At 45.0% G+C, this 21,228-nt stretch overlaps 1 protein-coding gene across 1 annotated transcript in view; it reads right to left on the bottom strand.

The window, feature by feature from the left end:
• Positions 1-21,228, bottom strand: part of Dnah14 (dynein axonemal heavy chain 14) — a 215,863-nt gene that overhangs the window by 30,213 nt on the left and 164,422 nt on the right. Inside the window, exons 66-73 of the mRNA NM_001447370.1 lie at positions 18,991-19,206; positions 13,645-13,875; positions 12,999-13,120; positions 10,598-10,842; positions 7,143-7,564; positions 6,858-7,056; positions 2,952-3,188; positions 921-1,006 (exon numbers count right to left, since the gene is read on the bottom strand). Of these exons, the coding sequence (NP_001434299.1) occupies positions 921-1,006; positions 2,952-3,188; positions 6,858-7,056; positions 7,143-7,564; positions 10,598-10,842; positions 12,999-13,120; positions 13,645-13,875; positions 18,991-19,206 (1,758 nt within the window). The remainder of the gene's footprint in view (positions 1-920; positions 1,007-2,951; positions 3,189-6,857; positions 7,057-7,142; positions 7,565-10,597; positions 10,843-12,998; positions 13,121-13,644; positions 13,876-18,990; positions 19,207-21,228) is intronic.

The following is a 21,228-nucleotide window of genomic DNA, read 5'->3' as shown; positions in this document are numbered from 1 at the left end:
TCCTAATCTGGATCTTTGAGGTGGGAAGACCCACATCTAATCTGGGCCATACCTTCTGCTTGCAGCCTAAATAAAAAAAACATGAAAAAAGAAAGCCCTCTCCCTTTCCCTCCTTCTCTTTCCTTTCATCCCCTTCCTCCCACTCCCCCCTCCCCGCTCCATCTCTCTCCCTCTCCCCTTTCCCTCCCTCCCCTTTTTTCTCCCTCCCTCCCCTTCCTCCCCCTCCCCTTCCGGCTCCATCTCTCTCCCTCCCCACTTTCCCTTCCTCCCCCTTTCCCTCCCTCTCTCCCTCCCTCCCTTCCCCTCTCCCCTTCCCCCTTCCTCTCCGTCTCTCTCCCTCCCTTCCTTTCCCTCCTTCCCTTCCCCTTCCCCTCCCTCTTCACCTCTCCCTCCCCGTCCTCCTCCCTTTCCCCCTCTCTTCTCTACTTCAGCTATATGAGATGGTGCCTTCTTAAGTGCCAGTTTGGTGAATGTGATTTAGCTGTGAGTCAACCATATGCTTCTGGACATTAAACCCAGGAATCAGACACATTACCAGTCATAACCAGATTGGGCAGCTGCTGCCTTCTCCCTAAAGGACTGGTTCTGTTCCTGTAATTACAGCATAGAGGAGGAGGGCAGAAACTAAGTGCTGTAGGGGGGATGAGTCTCAAAAGTACAGGGAGACAGTGGTGGCAGTGAGCAACCCAGTTCGTCCCTCAGGGCTTCATCTCGTCCACGGAGGATGAATTAGGGACATGATCACTGCAGGACAGAACATCAGAGTGGAATGCTGGTGCCCTCCTCCAGTAAGGCTTGGTAAACTTAAGCTTTCAAAGTCAAGTATATTTTGTTTATAAATTAATTTTGAGGGGTTCAAACTACCGATAAATTTACTTGGGGTATTTAGTATCTTAATCTTTTGACTTAGCATATCTTACCAAGATAAGCCTTTGAAATTGAGTGAGTTTTTCCCAAGGAAAAGTTATAGGGTGAAGCATTTCGTCATTTTCATCCAGAAGTTCGGCTACATATCACCAAGAGAAAGAGAATGAAATTAGCAACAGGACAGGTGTGCTACTACAATACGTTATGATACACACTTACGTTTTAAAGTCACCAAAGGAAACATGGCGTGTTAAACAAGTGAGCGTTAGTCCTAGGACCTGGGCAACACTAACCACCCTTTCATCAGGGAGTAGACGCAGGTCTAACCTGCCTACTTATGTGTGAGTTCAACCATGAGTAGGTAAACTCCGAGTTCTTTACAAAATAAAAAGATCCTCACTTTACAAGAAGAGTTAACTGAGTTTGTTCTTTTCACATAAAAGTTACTGACTCTTTTTGTCTTATATTAGAACATCTTATGGATCGCAGAAAGATTAGTGACAAATGCGACAAAACAAAATAACAACAGTGACCCACACACAAAATGAAGTAATAGTGTGTGGGGGCAGGGCTTCTTCATTAGAAGTGGAAAAGCAGGGAGGAGGGAAAAATAAAAATAAACTGATGACATACACGTCGCCTATTACAGGTCCTTTCAGCCAACGAACAATACCCGTATACAAAAGAAACGATCGACATCAGTAGTCACCAAAAAAGAGGTAAGTGATTCACTGTGAAAATGGTTAAAGTCCATGTGCGACTAGGCAAATTACATCGCCAATACCCCTTTGGGAAGTACTTGCCAACAGGGTGTGTTAAAATTGAAGTGTTAACTTTTCAAGTGGGTACAACTCAAAAAAGGGCAAACTTCTAATCAAAAAACGGGCACCTGGGCTGGAGAGATGGCTCGGCCGTTAAGATCACACGGTGCTCTTCCTGGGGACGCAGGTTAGAATCCCAGCGCCCATGTCAGGTGACTCACCAACATTTGTTAATTCCAGCTGCAGGGGAGTCCGAGACCTCTGGCCTCTGTGGGCACCTGCATTCACGTGGACACCCCCCCCCCCCCGCCACACACACTTAATCAAGAATAAAAAAGTTAGAGAAAAGATAAGGGGTGAGCACACCACTGGCGAAAATATATAACCTGGATTTTTAAAGAAGTCAACTTGGCAGGGGCTACCAGCCAGCATTTCTACTTCTGGAATTTCAGACAGAGAGAGTTACCCTCATCGGCGTGCGAATGCCGATGCTATTATACCAAGTTACTGTGCATTGTAGCAAAACTCTGCAAGTAAACAAAAAAATGGAGAAATAGGTGGCAGGAAAGAAGCCAGGCTGCATCCCACGGTGGGGGTGGGGTGGGGTGGGGTACCGTAGGGAAAGGTGGCAAGAAAAACAGAGAGCAGAGTTCAATGAAGAAAGAAGAGTAGGTGCTATGACAAAATGGCAACCCGTAAAGACCCACTTTCTGGGCAGCTCTTCCCCGGGGCTTACCGGGCTTTTCATGGGTAACTTTTTCTTTCTTTTCATGCCCTGGGGACTGAACCCATCTGCTATGTGGGGCGAATGCTGTCCTACTGGGCTGTGTGTCCAGCTCCTGCGTAACTTTTATAGAACACATGTGTGCTCCATCAAATGAGGAGTCCATCCATGCAAGGCTCAGGACCAACCTGTGTGCCGTAATGACATGCTGCCATGTCGAATGTTCCCAGAGGCCAGAATCCTACCGGCCTCTCACCTAAACAGCGTCGTTCATAAAAATTCCTTGCTAAGGTTATCGTGAGGCTTGCCCAGTTTCAAACGTGCCATGTAGAACACAGAGACGTCCTCACTACTGTTTGGTGAGATCTACCATTTTGGTTTGTTTGTCTGAGACAGAATTTCCCTGTGTAGCCCTGGCTGTCCTGGCTCTCACTCTGTAGACCAGGCTGGCCTCAAGCTCAGAGATGCACCTGCCTCTGCCTCCGGAGTGCTGGGATTAGAGGTGGGCACCACGGCACGAGGCTACCTTCACACACTGAAAATCGGCGCATGCCCGCACACATTTAGTAAGGTTAGGTTAAAGAGCTAAGGGTCCCTACCCTCCTTCGCCGATCTGGGTGTTTTCTGAAGTGAGGGTTCATCTGAGAAGAAAGGCAGGCTTAGTAGGGAGTACACGGCCTTCGAGTCCCTGAAGGCGTTCCACTGCTGCTCATTTGACAGGAGTGACTTGCACAGGAGGGAGAAGGACTCCATTTGGTTGCTGATGTACTGGCACTGTCTCCACCTGAGGTCCAGCACCCACTGGAGATGCTCCTTTCTCCGTATTTCAAAGATACCTATTAGAGAGGGGCAACCAGTCACAGGAGGGAGAGACCCTGCACCTTCCAGTGACTCGATACAGAGGAGATGGTTGAGCAAAGAACCACATAACATGCAAAAATCTAGAGGGGCTGGGGCTGCAGCTCAAAGGCAGGACGCTTGTCCAGCGTGCATGAAGCCACGAGTTCTGTTTCCAGCACTGCAACAGCCAGACGTACTGACTGGATACGTTTTGTTATGGAAGAAATGACAGCCAGCACTGACCATTTTAACCCTTTCAGCATGGACCTCTGTACTGCATAATCTGTTCTGCAGTCACATACAACTCCCCTCCCCTCTCCTCCTCCACGCTCTGATGGCCAACAGCCTATTCTGTTTATGTAAAGTGACGTCCTCAGATACCTCATAGGATGGTGTTTCTATTTTTGTGACTGTCTTACCCCATTCAACAAACATTATCAAGGCCCAGTCATCCTCCAGTGTGTGACGGGATCGCGTTTCTTTTTAATCCTATTCCAACTGCTATAAGGTCAAAGTTTGCTGACCCCTCCATCCGTTGGCAGACACGTGGCTACATACACCTGTCCACTATCATAAATGCACCACTATGAATACAACCTCCAGTATGCCTTCCAGATTCTGCTACGATCCTTTGGACATACAGCTAGAGTGGGATTGTTGAGTTAACCGACTTTTCTGTCTTTAATGTTTTGGGGAAATGTCATTCTAGTCTTCATAGTCTCAATTCCACCAGGGGTACATAAAGGTTAGAGGCCACTGCCACAGCCAGTGCTCCTCACAGGCACACGGGCGGAAGGGTGGTCCTTGGCCAGCAGCTATGTCTGGGATGTTTAGAACCTCTGGGACTTATAAGGAAGGGCCTGCTAGTAGGGTGGGTTTTAACAGTGAAAATCCACTTCTGCTTCTGGTTCTAGCCCAGGCTTGCTATTCCTGATCCACTGAGGTGTGGCTGAGCTGTGCTGGAAAGCCCCTGATCTCATTCCTCAGATCAATGTCCCGAGAGTCTAACACTCTTGAAAGTGTGAACCTAAATAATTCCTTCTTTCCTGAAATTATTTCTTTTAGGTGTTTTGTACTAGTGACTAATACCAATAACATAGACCTTTTTCTTTGTTACCTGATAGGACTTTTAAAAAAGTATGTGTGAGTACGTGTATGTTGTGTGTGTGGTAGTGTGTGTGCTATGTATGTATGTGTGTGGTGTATGTGTGGTGTGAATGTGTGTGTGTGTTGGAGTATGTGTAGTGTGAGTGGTGTGTGTTGTGTGTGTGGTGTGTATATGTGTGTGTATGGTATGTGTATGTGTGTGGTGGTATGTGTATGTTGTGTGTGTATATGTATGTGTGGTGTGAGTGTATGTTGGAGTATGTGTAGTATGTGTGTGTGTGTGTGTGTGTGTGTGTGTGGTGTGTCTGTGTGTGTGGTGTGTTCATGTGTGTGTGCTGGCACATGTGTACACATGCAGTGGCCAGAGATCAATGGCTGGTGATTTTGCTCAGATTTTGAAATATCATCTCTCAGTGACCCTGAAGCTCACAGAGTCAGTGCCACTGGTTGGCCAGTGAGCTTGGCTACAGGCACACGTAGTTGTGCCTGGCTTTTGATGTGGGTGCTGGGAATCTGAACTTACTCACTCATGTTTGTACAGAAGGCACTTTGCCAACTGAGCCATCGTCTCCCTCTGCTCAATCTTTTATAGCTTCAGACCTTACATTTGAATCTCTAATCCCTTTAGACTTAATGCTTGTATTTGGTATAAATAAAGGTCCAAGTTCAGTCTTTTACATGTGCCCATTCAATTTTCCCAATAATTGAACGCAAATATATAAGTTAATTTCTGGGCTCTTTATTCTATGACATTGACTTCTCTTTTTAAAGACTTATTTTTATTCTAAACTATTTTATTTTAAATTATTTAAAATTTTATTTTAAATATATGTATACACGTGCATGTCTGTGTGGGTGAACATGCGTGTGAGTGCAGTTGCCCAAAGACGCCAGAAGAGGGCACTAGGTCTCCCTGAGCTGGAGTTACAGGCAATTGTGAGCCACCCAGGGTGGGTGCTGGTAGCCAAACCTGGGCCCTCTCTAAGAAGAATGAGCTCTTAAACACTGAGCTCTGCCCAGCCCCTTATTTATCTGCTTTTATGTGAACATAACCTACTTATTCAATAGAAATGCACTCTTATAACAAGTTTTAAACGAGAAAGTGTGAGACATTCACACTTTTTTAAACATTTTAGTTTTTAAATTGTTGGTATGTGTGTCTGCCTGTATGAGGGTATGTGCGTGCGTGTCCAGGTATTGGCAGGCATCAGATCCTCACGGAACTGGAGTCGTATGCAGCTGTGGCCTGCCTGATGTGAATACTAGATCTAAATTTGAGTCTTTTGTAGGAAGTATATGCTCTTACTGTTGAGCCATTTTCCAATCCTGAGATCTACTTTTATATATTTACATCATACATTTCCCTCTCAGCATTGCTTTTGCTATAACAGAGCTTAAAAGGTTGAGTCATGACGTCAGTGGTGGCGCACGCCTTTAATTCCAGCAATTGGGAGGCAGAGGCGGGCTGATCTCTGAGTTCTGAATTTGATGCCAGCCTGGTCTCAGAATGAGTTCCAATACAGCTAAGTCTACCCTAACAAAACAAAATAAAACAAACAAAAAGAAAAGAAAAAAAATTCAGTCATTAATTAAGTACAGCGTCTTACTTATTGTTCTATTGCTTTGAAGAGACACCATGATCAAGGCAGCTCTTTTAAAATAAAGCATTTAATTAGGGTCCTGTTCACAGTTTCAGAGGGTCAGTCCATGATCATCATGGCAGGAAGCAGACAGGCAGGCATGGGGCTGGAGCAGTAGCTGAGAGCTTTACATCCTGATCTACAAGCAGGAGGGAGAGGGGGAGGGGGAGGGAGAGGGAGAGGGGAAGAGGGAGAGGGAGAGGGAGAGGGAGAGGGCAAGGGACAGGGACAGGGACAGGGAGAAGGAGACGGGGGAGAGGGGACAGGGAGAGTGGGAGAGGGGACAGGGAGAGGGACAGGAAGAGGGACAGGGACAGGGAGACTTTGGGCCTGGCATGGACTTTTGAAACCTTAAACCCCACCCTCAATGATCCAGCTCCTCCAACAAGGCCACACCCCCAATCCTTTTTAAACAGTTCCATTAACTGGGGACCAAATACTCAAACACACAGGCCTCTGGGGGCCACTCTTACTCAAACTACCACAGATAGGTATGCTTGATGGCTCAAGATTTCAATAGTAAACAAAATATCATTATTCAGGAAGGGGCCTGATGGCATGGTAATCAATGTGTGTCCCTATTCACTACAACTAGGCCTTCTGCTTTACGTTCCGACCACCATGATCTTGCCAGTTATGATTTATTTATTTACTATCTATTCACTCAAAAATGAGTCAGGGGGTTCATGAGTTCTAGGCTTGCTTGTTTCTCACAAGCAAATAAAGCACTGTGTGTGACTGTGTGTGGCTACGTGTGGCTGCGTGTGGCTGCGTGTAACTGCATGCTCACACACTGGTGAACCTGATATAGAACTTAGCTCAATTACAGAGTAGAAACCCTCAAAACCTTTTAATATTTTACAAGGAAACATATTTTAGTGTTTTTTAAATACATTCAGAGACATTACTTGTACTTACTATTTAGTCTAGGCTTGGAGAATATATTTTTAATATTTATCAAAATGCCAGTATATAAAAAGATGTTCCATTCCTCTTCTGGTAGGAATCCTATGTCGTCTGCTGTCAGAGTGTCACTGGAATGATCCCTCATGATGGTCGTGCAAAGTCGGAAGGAGAAGCAGAGTTTATGCTCATTAAATAGAGCCGAAGAGACCACCTACAGAGACCACATCTGTCACACGAGGGCACCTTCAGAGACCGCGTCTGTCATGCGAGCCTGAGAGGCAGTGCTGGGAAACCCACCTTAAACACATTTCTTGTCAGCGTGTCTATCACATTTTTGATATTCTCAGCTAAGGGAGTCCTCTCACTCTCCAGGTTCTCTTGGTCTGAGGGACTTAGGGAAACCTCATCGACTTTTTCCTGAGAAGTGTCATCTGTCTTCCAATCAGGCTTTTCGTCTTTGGTTTTGGAAACTGTAGAGGAAACAAAAACCTTCCGGAGCCACTCCAGGGAGAACTGGTACATATACCCCACCTGCCTGAGGCTGGCCACCACGAAGTAAAGCAGGGCGCCCCGCGTGGCGATGGGAAGGTAGTTCTTGCGAGTTGCTTGAATTTCACTCTCTGCTTTTTCTGTTTTTTTGATGCGTTTGGAAATCTCATTGGAAGTAATTTTGGATTTTCTCAGGGTTTCTACAATCTCTTCATCATCTAACACACTTCCTAAAAATGAACAAATCAGGAATTTAAGTGAAAACCTCTTGAAATGGCAACTTCCCTGCTCTGGGCATCGTGACAGCTTTCACCATAGGCTTTTTGTCGGGTTTGTTCTTCTTTTCCTAGTAAAGCAGAGTTGGAAGTTTCATCAAAGGAAGTTTAATTTAGGCTAAAACATGAGGCTTAGGAGAGAAAGAGGAGCTCAGAAAAAGAAAAGACAGAGCCAAGGGTGGGCGTGGACTTCAGGGGAGAGTTACTCTGAAAGATTTGAAATGAGTATGTCATACTTATAAGAAATATGATTCTCAGTGTGCAGGTTCCACTCCTGTCTTCTTTAAAAAACTCTTTCTGAATTCTATTTTATTACAGCAACATAGTAACAATTTCATCATAAACAATACATTTGACCTTATACGCATGCACACACACGCACACACACATACACACACACACACACACACACACACACACACACACAAAGCACAGATGGTGGGAGTGTAGCTCAGTGGTTGGAGAATTTACCTGCATGTACAAGACCCTGGGGTTTGATCACTAGCCCATCCCCCAATCTAGACCGCAACAAGCATACCATTATGTAATATATTCTGCTATTTTCATTTGACTAGCGAGGGTCATTCCTCAACTGTTATCAGTTTGCAACTTTTGAATAAGCAGAACATTAGACCAAGAAATTCTTCCCACTTCTTTATTTCAAAGGGCCCCTTGGATTTTCATTACAAACTTTCCTTCCTTCCTTCCTTCTTTTCTTCTTCCCTCCCTCCCTTCCTCCCTTCCTGCCTCCCTTTCTTTGAGACCAATCTTGCAATATAGACTAGGCTGGTCTTGAACTCACGAAGTCCCAAATTGCCTCTGTGTTCCAAGTGCGGGGATTAAAGGCATGTGCCACCACACCTGGCTTTTTAGTTACATTTTTAAAGAACAATTATGGGTGCTGGAGAGATGGCTCATGGATTAAGGGTATACACTGCTCTTGCAGAGGACCAACGTTCTCTTCTCAGCACTCATGTCAAATTCCTAGCACCTCGTTGGGTGGCTCAAATCTCTACCTCTTCTGGGCTCTGCAGGCACCTGTACACTCCTCTTGGGTGCACCTAATTACAAAGTAAAACATTTAAAAAGGATTTTTAATTAAAACTCAATTTTGGTCGGTGCTAGCAGCTAGAATTATCTCAATGCTCTAATAGAGCCAACACCTAGCAGGGCATGAATATAAAAATATGAAGGCACAAAAGATGCACGCGCCTCTCTGATGGGCGTTAAACTATTTTCAGTTGCTTCCTATGAGTGGGTCACAGAACGTCAGCGCCCGTGCCTCTGCACCTCGCTGGCCCAACTGGTGCCCTGTGTATGCACTGCAGAGCACTCAGACGAACACCAAACCCCATCAAGGTTTGTTTTTTCTTTTATTGAAAATAGATTTTATTGTGGTTATGGTTTCTCCTCTTCTTCTCTTCCAAGATCCTGCCCCCTTCCCCTCCCACCTGGGCACACCCCTTCCTGTCTCTCATTAGAAAACAAACTGGCTTCTAAGGGATGATAATAAAATAAAGTGTAATAAGATAAGACAAAAACAAACATATCATTACAGGATAAAACAAAAGAGAAGGAAGAGAGCCCCAGAGAAGGCACAGGACACAGAGGAAGACACAGAGAAACACTCGATTGTACACTCAGGAGTCCCACAGAAACACGAAACCAGAAGCCATAATATACTTGCAAAGGCTCTGCAGAGTAAAAAAATTAACAAACAAATCAATAAACTGCCCCGCCATGATGTTATGGAACAAAAGATTGTAGCCATACTTAGGGCTATAGATGAGTCTTGTTTTTTTTATTTTTATTTTAAAGATTTATTTTTATTCTATGCATATGAATGTTTTGCCTGCATGTGTGTGTACCATGTGAGTGCAGGACCCATCGAGATCACAAGGGGGCGTCAGAGCCCCTGGAACTGAATTTACAGATGCTTGCGAGCTGCCAAGTGGGAGCTGGGAACCAAACCCGGGCCCCGGGAAGCGCAGCCACCTTCACTGCAGAGACACCGCTCCAGCCTCCTAGTTTTCAGCTTACTTTGGTAAAGAATCTGGTAACACCAGGCTTTACTCCAAGCCAGGCCCCTTTAGATTTGGCCAACAGTAATTGGTTAACCACAGTGAATATAAAAAGTAAATCTACAGGGGTGGGGTGTGCCGGGCTCCAATCCCAGCACTGGAGGCTAAGGCAGAAGAATGCCACCTTGAGGATAGCCTGGACTTCTCAGATTCTTCTTTAAAAAACCAAACCATAAAAAGGAATAGAAGGCAGAACCTGTCTGTGACACTCAAGGTCGGTCAGGTGCCTCTCTGGACATTTGTATTAAAAACCAAGGGAAACAAGTGCACTAAGCTTATAGACAAGTTCTACATGTAACCTCGAGAGCTGCTTTATGTGAGAAACATACGGCGTCTCCTCATGGGACACAGATTAAAATGCAGAGACAGTTCAGGGTGAGGTAGACGGCACTTTGTCCCGGTTGGCTTCGGCAGAGTTATGTCCGTGTGAGCTGGGAAGTTAGCACAAACTTTTTACTGCTACAAAAGATATTCTTAGATATTCTCCCAGCAAAAGGAAAACAATTGTGACTCCTTTGCTCATAAATGCCATATTTTAACCTGATTGTTCTCTACGAAAGGTCCTTTAGGGTTAACACTTGGTGGCCCTAACCTTTTGGTGTCTGCAGCCAGCCCTGAGGCGTGAGGTAGCAGGAGGTGCTTGGGGTGAGCACAGCACTGGGAGGGAGTCAATCAGCCTTGCTAAGATTTGCTTAAAACTTTAGGTCAAGTGTTTGGTGGTCAGATGTGAGCACCAAACGGAGTTAACATTCACGGCTGACTCAGGGCTGACGGGCAGGGCTCACCCATTCTGACTGGATATCTGGTACTAGCAGAGACTCGGCATTTTTGTTACCAATCAGAAGATAAACTCACGGCTTTTCCTTGACTTTAAAGTCTCTTGATTGTGCTAAGTTTCCTTCCTTACCTTCTGTTTTCTGGAGCAAGGTCAATGTTTTATCCTCCAGTTCCTCCAGAGTTATGGCATCAAGAGAAATGCTCTCCAATAACTGGGCCCGTTGATTTTCTAAGTGCGGAACTTCGTGACTTACTACTGTAGACAGGAGTTCATCTTGCAAGCCTTGGAATGTCACCGTGAAGTTGATGATAGTAACGAAGTTATAAACGGATGGGAAAAAATGGGGGTTTTCTAGTTCTGTAGATAAGTACAACCTAAAAAACGAGAAAGACGCTAGTTATTCAAAGGGCTTACAGAGAAAACAATGGAACCAAATGTTTAAAAAATATGAACGGTATTTTCCTGGAAGTGAAAAGATCCATTTGCAGTGTTGCTCATCTTTGAGCTCAGTGTATGTTTTGCTTTATGCTATGAGAGCAAGCCTGTATTTAAGAGTTTAAAAATGGATACGAATTAAATCCATACTAGATTTATTTAATCTAAGGCAAGGAGGAAGACAAATGGTCATAGGAGTTTTGATACCACTACCTCATTGTAAAGAATGGCTTCTAGGCTCAGAGCATAAGACAGTGGGGGATTTGGGTCAAGAGGTATCAGCTCCTTGGGACTTTCTGGACTCTGGCTGAAGAGGACCTGGGCAGAGGGCAGGGGAGGGCGGAGGGTGTTGGCTTAGAGAAGCTGTGAAGACTGAGATTCTAGGTCTTATCTTGTTTATGTAGCAACTTACTGGAGCAGGGCAATGCTCTATTTTTAAAAGGTAAGACTGAGGCAGAGAGAGAGAGAGAGAGAGAGAGAGAGAGAGAGAGAGAGAGAGAGAGAGAGAGAGAGAGAGAGAGAGAGAGAGAGAATGTGTGTGTGTATGTGAGAGAGAGAGCGAGGAGAGAGGGGAGAGAGAGAGAGAGAGAAAGAGAGAGAGAGAGAGAGAGAGAGAGAGAGAGAGTGTGTGTGTGTGTGTGTGTGTGTGTGTAGAGTTCTGTTCCCAAGTCTTGTCTTTTAAATCAGCACCCTCTTCCCACCCTCTGGAAGGCATCCATTCTTGGTGTCAGTTGGCCACAGTTGCTATGACTGTCCTACTTCTGCCCACACAGAAGCAATGGTCTCACATGACCCAAAAGGCTTCTTCCCTGGGAACGGTGTTTCTGTGGCTGTTGACTGTCACCCCCAACAGCTCTTTGTGAAGTTGCTTCATTCTTGTCCTTGAATGGAGACCAGAAATAGCCCTGGTTCTGACCACACTTCAGGCCTGGCCAGAGATCAAAACATCAAATGTGTTTAGGGGCACTGGCCACGGTTCTGTCTTCTTGTTACCTCTCTTAAAGCTAGTGAGGCATACGAAGCCCCTGTGGGTGGGATGAGTGGTGTCCCAGATGAGCCCCTAGATAAGGACCCTTGATGACGACACAGCCTTGTGACCTGCTCTTTCTTGCTGCACAGGAGCTCTGTTTGCTTCCACACTTATGTCTCGCCTACGAGCTTGGAATGCATTTCTTTCCCAAAATCACCCTTGCTGTTTCCCCTGGAACTCAGTGTTTGAGTTTGAGAGCCAAAGGACCCTTAAGTCCACCAGCTGCAGTGGCTTTGGTGGTGGTTGACCGTCTAGAAGCCCAATACTCTAATTACTGATCATCTGAGGTGAGGTCTCTGTTGCTGCTAAGATCTCCATTTTCCTACCTCCTCAGGCGAAATCTCTTCTTGTTCCAAATATTATTATGAATTTATGTATGTTTGCTTATATGCATTGTGTAGGGGAGTGTGTGTGTGTGTGTGTGTGTGTCTGTCTGTCTGTCTGTCTGTCTGTCTGTCTGTCTAAGCTAAAGGCTAACTTCAAATTATTTTCCTCAAATGCTCACCACCTTATTTTCTGAGGTGGGATCTCTCAGAAGGTAAGGATGGTTGGCCATTGGGACTCTGGAATTGTCATCTCTGCCCTCCCTTGTTGAGGTTACAAGGATATGTCACCCTTTACGCATGTGTGTTCTGAACCCAAATGCTCATGCGTTCATAGCAAGTACTTCAGTGACTGAGCCACCGTGTCAGCCCTGGAGTTTTGTTTCTTAAAGTGGCCAAGGCTTTATTGTGCTGTTCGTGGGGATCAAATCAGACCTCTTTGCTAAGTGGGTCAGGCTTTCAGGCCTCTTGACTTCCTGCTCAGCTCAGTTCAGGGCTATAGTTCCCTTCAAGTACAGTCTGACAGCATGGATAAAACCTACTCTCTTTCTGAATGTGGGTGGCAGCCACAACTCACAAAACCAAAGGGGTGTTCATGGTGCAATTGTTCTCCTCCTTTAGTATCATGCTTACCAGGACTGAAGCACACAGTTTTCAATGTTCCTTACCTTAAAACAAAACAAAACAAAACAAAACAAACGAAAACAGACGTACGTCTAGATTTGACTCTGAGAGGCACTACCTGAACTTTTCGTTGTATTCAATTTCAGTATCGTCAATTCTGATGTAGGACTGCCCTCTTGTCTGGCAAATGTCCTTCTTCAGCATTGCCCTCAGGGTGGGAGGGAACATTTCAGGGATGTTCTGAAAAAAACCAATACACACACACACACACACACACACACACACACACACACACACACACAGACACACACACACAGACACACACACACACTCATCTTAAATAGTTGAAAAGGCACATTGCTGATGCCAGCAGAGAAAGACAGACATAAGAGAACTAAACTATATGCGTAGTTGCATATGTGTGCACATATACAACACATATACAATGCATAAAAGTACTGAAGTGTGTGCATATATGCACATGTGGGCACATATATTTCATGTATACAGTACATCCATGTAAATGCAATTCTGTATCTATTTATTTAACAAGGACCCAGACACTTTTTTTTTTTTTTTGGTTCTTTTTTTCAGAGCTGGGGACCGAACCCAGGGCCTTGCGCTTTCTAGGTAAGCGCTCTACCACTGAGCTAAATCCCCAGCCCCTGGACCCAGACACTTATAACCGCTGGTCTTTGGGCTCACTGTGTATAACAACACAGCCTGCTATAGAAAGGGGGAGTCAGGCTACACAGGCCACATACCTGCAGGAGGACCGAGTCTCCTGATTGCATAGCGAACACAAGTTTCTTGGTGTAATTGCTATCTTGAGCAGAAATCTCTTGCAGCCTGGATCCTTCCATCTGGCGGATCCAGCAGAGCGCTTGTTTGTGTGGGTCGATCAACAGTGGCCACTGCTTCGTACTTTTCATCAAGATGGCATTTTCTGCTGAGTGCTGGCCGAGAGGCAGCCCTTGGTTATGCCACCGGCGGATCTGAAATGGAAACACTAGTATTTTTACCATTTCAGAAGCCCCAGCCCAACCTTAAGTCTGGTAAAGGAGTCATGAACGATCCCACACAATCATTACTTTTAGACAAATACTTCTTAAAAGGATCGAGGGAAGAATTTAAGCAAGTTGGATTTTTGTTATGATGAGTAATTTAAGACGTGGTGGAAACAGAAAAGAGACATAAAGAGGGGGGCCCCTTTCAGGCCCTCTCAGGCTCTACACGTGTAGGAAACGCACAATCACCCTGAGCTATGAAAACTGACAGTAGGGACTCTATTTTACTGCCATCACCTACCACGCACATGTATTGAGTCTCATTAAATTTCTGCGAACACTCTAATTTCTCAGGTGGAGAAACTGAGGCTGAAAGTCCAGAGACGAGCCTATGGCAACACTGCCAGAATGAGAAGCAGCTAGGACCAGGCCACCTCTGTTTCGAGCTCGCACACGGGCTCCTTTCCCCCCTCACTCCTGTTTCCCTGAGGTCTTAGTGTGTTAAGAGGAAAAAGTCAGTGGAGCCGGAGGAGGTGAGAGAAGGATCAGATACCAGGGACGCGGCTGGCTACAGGAACGGGGTTTCCCTGGGAAAGGCAAGGGGCCATTCGGTTTTAGATGGAAGGAAGGGTCTTTCTCCTGTGTGGCCGCCAGCCTATGAAGAACTGCATGCTGTTGAGTTCTGCGTGAAGGAGATAGGAGGAACCATGAGGAATCTGAAGAGAGTAAGATGGCTACTCAACCTGCCCACAAGACAGGAGTAAACGTCACAGGGGTGACGGCAGATGGATTCTCCAGACTAGTTTTTTTCCTTCCGAAGCTAATACCCAGTCAACACGGTTCTCGTTTTACTTGTGTATTTGTAAGTGGTATTATTTGTTTACGTAACCTTTGGGCTTTAGGTAAACAGAAACTTGATGATTTTATAAATATCTGGCTTCATCCACATTACATGCTAGGCTCACTCCTTCTCATTACATTTTATGGGTGTATTAAGATTTCTTTATCCGAAGGTAGTTGGACCGATCAGAAGAAGAGCATGCCCAGTTATGTATCCATTTCTCTTTTTCCTTTGAGAAAGTGTTATTCTGTAGCCCAGGCATGAACCCACAGGCTTCCTGTCTCTGCCCAAGTGCTGGGGTTAGAAGTGTGTTGTCACCATTCTGGGCTTGTATACATGTCGTTTAGTTAAAATATGAATGTTGGAATACAGGATATACATATATATATGTATATATATACACACACATATATAAAAATATATTCATATATATACACATATGTGTATATATATATGAAGAGTAGTATCAGTTTAAAGATAATTGTACCATTTTATAGTCTCAGCAACAGTTGTGAGGATTTCCTGTCTGTCCTGTGGTGCTGCCAGGTGGAATCTCATTTGGGACAGGATTTATAGTCCCACAGTGAGCCCCACAGTGAAGCCCAGCAGCTCCATGTGCTTACTGGCTACGTGGATCCTGTCCTGTGAGCTGCACATTCAATACTGTAGCCCGTTCATTGGCTGAGTTTTATGCCTGTGTACACGGATATGTAGCAGTTCTTCCTGTACTCTGGATAGAGCTCTTTAAAACACATACCACAGATAAAGTGATTGCCAGACTCTGGCTTATCTTTATAAATTTTGTTTTGAGACATATCTGGCTGCTTCAGAACTCACTGTGTATCAGACTGGCTCAAACTCACAGAGATCCGCATGCCTCTGCCTCTCAAGTGCTGGGATTAAAGGTGTGTGCCACCACACATGGCTACTTTATACCATATTAATTGTGTCTTGTTTTCAAGATCTGTCATCTTCTATTCAATTATTAAGTATAAATAAAACACTTTTATTTTATAGATGTGGTGTGTGTGTGGGTGTGTGTGTGTGTGTGTGTGTGTGTGTGTGTGTGTGCGCGCCATGTGAACACAGTGCTCTCAGAGGCTAAAAGAGAGCACTGGATCCCCTGGACTGGACTTACAGATGCTTGTAAGTTGCCATTTGGGTGCTGGGAACCAAACGTAGGTTCTCTACAGAGCAGTCAATGCTCTTAACTTCTGAGCAAGTTCTCCAGCACATTAACTTTGTCTTTTGATGAATAAAGGTCTAAATTTTAAGGTAACTGATCAGATTTTTTTTTCTATTATGGCTCAATTTATTTGAGAGATTTAAAAAGTAATTTATTTTTATTTTATGTATATTGGTGTTTACACACACACACACACACACACATATCTGTATGAGGGTGTCGGATCCCTTGGAACAGGAGTTTCAGACAGTTGTAAGTTGCCATGTGGGTGCTGGGAGTTGAACCCTGGTCCTCTGGAGGAGCAGCCAGTGCTCTTAAGTCCTGAGCTTCTGTTTAAGAGATCTTATTTCTTAACTCAGGGTCAAGCATATGTCCTAAATTATGCTTAATTTGTGTTTCACATTTAGGCAACTGAACTTAAGTGCAACCAAATTTTTGTATGTGATATGAAATAGTTTTATTAGGAAATAGAGATTCAGCCGCTGAGCACTGCGCCGTGGCCTTTGCCGTGATGCAAATGTCTTTGGTAGTGTGGGGCTGTTTCTGTGCTCAGTTCTAGGTATGCTCTGAATTGGCCTTAAAAACCCCGCCGTCACGACTGTGCAGCCATAATGTGACTCTCGATCCTTCATAACTTGACAGTAGCTATTTCCAGCATGGTCTTGAACATTTTGGGTTTTTATCCTCTTACATCTCTGAAGTCAGGGATCGGGACGCTCACTGTGCTTGTATGTTGGTTAGGATGTAGAGGAGTTTGGGAAGAACCGAAGAGCTTGAGTATTGAGTTTTCCAAATTTTGAGTTTGATCTAACTTTTGTTTCTTAAAATTTATCTCAGGAACGGTTTGGTTTCCTTTTTCAATCTTTGGGTATATTCTGATAGGTTCATTTTGTTTCTCTGATAAGTGGCCTCAGTGGCTGAATGAAAGCATGAAGGAAGAGTCCACAACCCGTTCACTCTCGTAGCCCTCATGCCTCTAAAGCCAGCACCCTATGGGGTGTCAGATTGGCTGCCTCGGCGTGGACTCTGGTCCCCATGAAGCACATCAGTAGCTGCTTTCTAGGATCACCCTCCGTTTGTGGGGTCTTGCCCTCGGGCACCCTTCTCTTTGTTCCAGTGCAGTTGGGCCTCTCCTTACCCGTGTTAAGTTTCCTTAACAATTACAGCAACACTAAGCTCCCAGGTCTCCTTTTCTCTCCACTGCTTTCCAGCTCTGTGTTGGACAAGTTCTCAGGATCTGGGCAGAAGGCAGCCTGATTCTTTGCTCAACTATCACTGGGCTGGCTTCCATCCTCACTTCTGCGAAAGTCCTCGCTCCCCTCTGAAGCCTGTGGAGTCTCTACAGTCCTCTTTGCTGTCAGCATTACTGTCTGTCTGGTGGTCCCTGTTGGCATGGGCCATGCTCTGCTTACAGCACTCAACTGCTTTTCTCAGAGTTCAGAGTCTCCTACATTCCTCTAAAAAATAACGGTTCCTGGTTCTTCACAGAAACATGGGACCCCCGATACCAATGTCTGCTTTAGTTATTGTTCTGCTGCTCTGACAGAACACATGACAGTGTGACTTATAGGAGGTCAGGCCTGGGGAAGCCATGGTGGTTTGAATATGCTTGGCCCAGGGAGTGGCACTATTAGGAGGTGTGGCCTTGTTGGAGGAAGTGTGTCATTGTGGGCATGGGCTTTAGAATCCTCACCCTAGCTGCCTGGAAGTCAGTCTTCTCTCATCGGCTTTCAAATAGAGATGTGGAACTTCCGGCTCCTCCTGCACCATGCCTGTCTGGTTGCTGCCATGTTCCCGCCTTGATGATCATGGACTGAACCTCTGAACCTATAAGCCAGCCCCAGTTAAATGTTGTCCTGATAAGAGCTGCCTTGATCATGGTGTCTGCTCACAGCTAAAACCCTAACTAAGACAGGAGCCATGAAGCATCAGGTACGGCAGTGGAGCCGTGCTCATCTCTGCATATACGGGCTTCAAGCAGAGAAAGCAAATGGGAAGTAGGTAAGTCTGTTTACTCTCCAGCACACCTCCAGGGATGACTTCCTCCAGCAGCACTCAGTGAGAGTCTCCAAAGAGTGCCACCACCTGAGTCTATGCAGGAGGCATCACTCAAACCACCTCAGTAGTTTATCGTTTTCCTCTATAGTTTTTCAAGAAATGCTTGCTTAATATTCAAGTCCTATTATCAGTATACGAGTTTAGAATTGTTTAATAGAGTTCTGGAGAATCAAACCTATCCTTAGTTCAAAGTAAGACGCTTTCTAACTCCAGTCCTTCTTTCTGGGCCACAGACACTTTTATTTGTAATCTGTGGAACGTTTTCCCCTTGTTAAAAAAAAGTTTTCAATCCTAACATTTTAGATGTGTCCTTTCTAAATAACACGTGGCTTTTGTTTTGTGCCCTGATATTAACTATGATATGCTCTTGCAGTTTTGGACTTTTAACTGGAGCATTTAGTTCATGTATATCTAATGTGATCATGGTGGGTTTGGGTTAGACGGTTATTCATTATGAAAGGACGAAGCTGCTGTTTCTTCCTAAGACCTCATGGGTTAAAAGGCCCATACAAATAGAGTTCTTACTGAAGAAGCCAATCTAAAATGCTGAGGATTAAATGGTAGCAGCCATTTCTCTTTTTCAATCTAAAGTTAAAGTCCTTTGTTGTTAAATAGCAACAAAGGACTTATATAAACAGATGATACCCATAGGTAAATGTAGGTCTGTGCTTTTGGCTATGGCTAAGAATGCACCCATTCAGTAATGGCACTGAATTTATTAATATGTGGAGTTTTAGAGAAAGGAACTGGCTAGATTAATTTCAACAGGCTGGTAGGAGCACGATAGGAGGAAGAAGATTATCTGAATCTTATTAGAGAATGCGAAACAGGATAAGAGAGAAAATTGAGGTGTTAGATCTGTGAGTAAAAAAGGGGAAAAAAAGGCTGAAAAACTTCAATATCTTCACTTGTCATAATAATTTAGGGAAAATATTCATGCTAAAAAGGACTACACACACCCCTCAAACCCAACCACCACCAGCAGCTGCTTAATTGGGTAATGTAATTATGTCACTACCTCATTTTTTTCTGCCATCACATCAATTAAGGAAAAATTGGGTGACAAGATGATTTCGGCCTGAGTGCAGAAGTCTTTCCATTTCTGCATCACCAGCTGCCGGAATTCTGGCGTCAAGACTCCACTGTAGGCAAGGCATGCGGATGAGAGAAATATGTCGCCACAGATGCCTTTCAACTTGTTGTCTATCTCATTGATTGTTTCTTGCCATCGAATCTGAATATCAAGATAAAATACAGGTTATTGAGTTGGTACTATGAAATAATTTATGAGTTGTTATGTGTATGTGCAGTATATATGTATGTGTATGTGTGTATGCACTCCCCCATGTGTGTATGTGTGTGGGTACATGTGCACACGTGTGTACAGGTGTGCACTGAAAGCCAGATGAGACCCTCGGATGTCCTGCTCCATCACTCTCTGTCTCATTCCCTTGTGACACTATCTCTCATTGAACCTGGTTATTTGGCAGCCGAAAGCCATCAGTGATCCTCTCCCTCCCCACCCCACCCCCATGGTGCTGGGGCTACAGGCAGGACAGCCAGGTTTTACACGGTTGTTCGGGATCTGAACTGAAGATTCTCAGGCTTGCACAGCAGTGCTCTTACCTACTAGGCACATGCCCTATCCTAATCCACTTATCATCATCACTGTCATTATGATTGAGACAGGTCTCTCACGGAACCTGGAGCTCGCCGGCTTGGGCAGACCAGCCGACCGGCACCCCCCTAGGACCCACCTGTGTCTTTTCCTCCAGCCCTGGAGTTCAGGTGTACTGTTACACCAGTGCCGATTGAGGATCTAAACTCAGTTCCTTATCCTTGTGCAGGGACTTGCCTCACTGGGCATCTCCCTAGCTCGATGCTATGAGACCCTTTAAAAACAAATGGTCTGTACGCTGGATCTGTCATTGCTATTACCATTCTCAAGGGAATAGCATTTAAAAATGGCCAGGGTGGGTGCGGTGGCGCACATCTGCAAACTCAGCTCTCAAGAGGGCACACTGCCCTCACGTCTAGACTAGCAAGGGTGACGGAGCCGGAAGACGGCTTTCACTAGGGCTCTGTTGTATGCTGTTTGAAACTACCAGGCAAGCCAATTTTTTGTTGAGACCAGGAGAAAAATTTCCTTTGGATAAAACAATTCTGTTAGCTTTGAAACAGAAGTAAACAGACTACAAAAATCTTACTCTGCCTTCTGCCAAAGAACTGTTAGAACTCTGAGAGGAAAACTAGTCCTGATAACGAGGTCAAGCTACATCAAGAGAAGTTGTCTCACAAAACCAGCAGGCAACAGAATCATATTATATTATTACTGGTGCTCCATTGTTCCTCCCAACCCTCTGGTGCGCACTCACTGCCCACAGATACTGTATCTTGACATTCTTGCTTGACACTTCACCTCCCCCTGCCAGCACCCTGAGTGCCCCTGAGCCAGGCATGGTGATGCATAGAGGCAGGTGGGTCTTTGTAAGTTCAAGACCAGCATCTACTTCTATAGTTAATTCCAGGCCAGCCAGAGCTACATAGTGAGACCCTATCTCAAAACACACACACACACACACACACACACACACACACACACACACACACACACACACTTTTAAAATTTCAAAGAATGCCACTGACTTCCTGCTCAGGAGAGGAAGTAGGAGAGGAAGTAGGAGTGCAGAGAACGTCCTGCATGTGCTTGCTTGGTCATTGGCTAAAACAAGCATGGTTAACAGAAGCAACTCCCGTAGGAGCCTAAGACCAGGAAAAACACTGGTGCTCCCCAGCACCCAGCAGCCACCGGACCCTTAGGGACACCAGTCGGGTTTTGAGGATGGCAGCTTCCCTCCACAATATATTTATATCAGAACCCATCCCTGTACTTAGAGAGTCTTCTATGATATATGCATTTAAATAATTACAACAGTTACCTTGAGAATTTTGTAATATCCTTTGGGATGGATAGGGTGTAACTAAGTCAAGATTTTAGCCAGCTTAGTAGGAGTGAATTAGAAACATTTGAAACTCAGAGGAAAGGGTCTAGAAGACCAACAGAACGAAAGAGTTTCCCCGTTCCGTTCTAATGGTAGCTTCTCTCTTCTGTCTGTGTCCATACACTTAGCCTGCATTCTTCCAGGGCTGGGAAAGAAAAACTCATGACTCGGTCACTGAGTGTTCTCCCCTGGGCCTCAGCCCACAAGAATGTGCTGTTGTCTTGGCGACGGGAGAGGGGAGAGGCGAGCCTTTG

Source organism: Rattus norvegicus, chromosome 13, assembly GCF_021556685.1.
Source record: "Rattus norvegicus strain SHRSP/BbbUtx chromosome 13, alternate assembly SHRSP_T2T, whole genome shotgun sequence".
Lineage (NCBI taxonomy): Eukaryota > Metazoa > Chordata > Mammalia > Rodentia > Muridae > Rattus > Rattus norvegicus.
The sequence above is the reverse complement of the archived record's forward strand: the minus strand, read 5'-3'. Positions and strand labels throughout refer to the sequence as shown.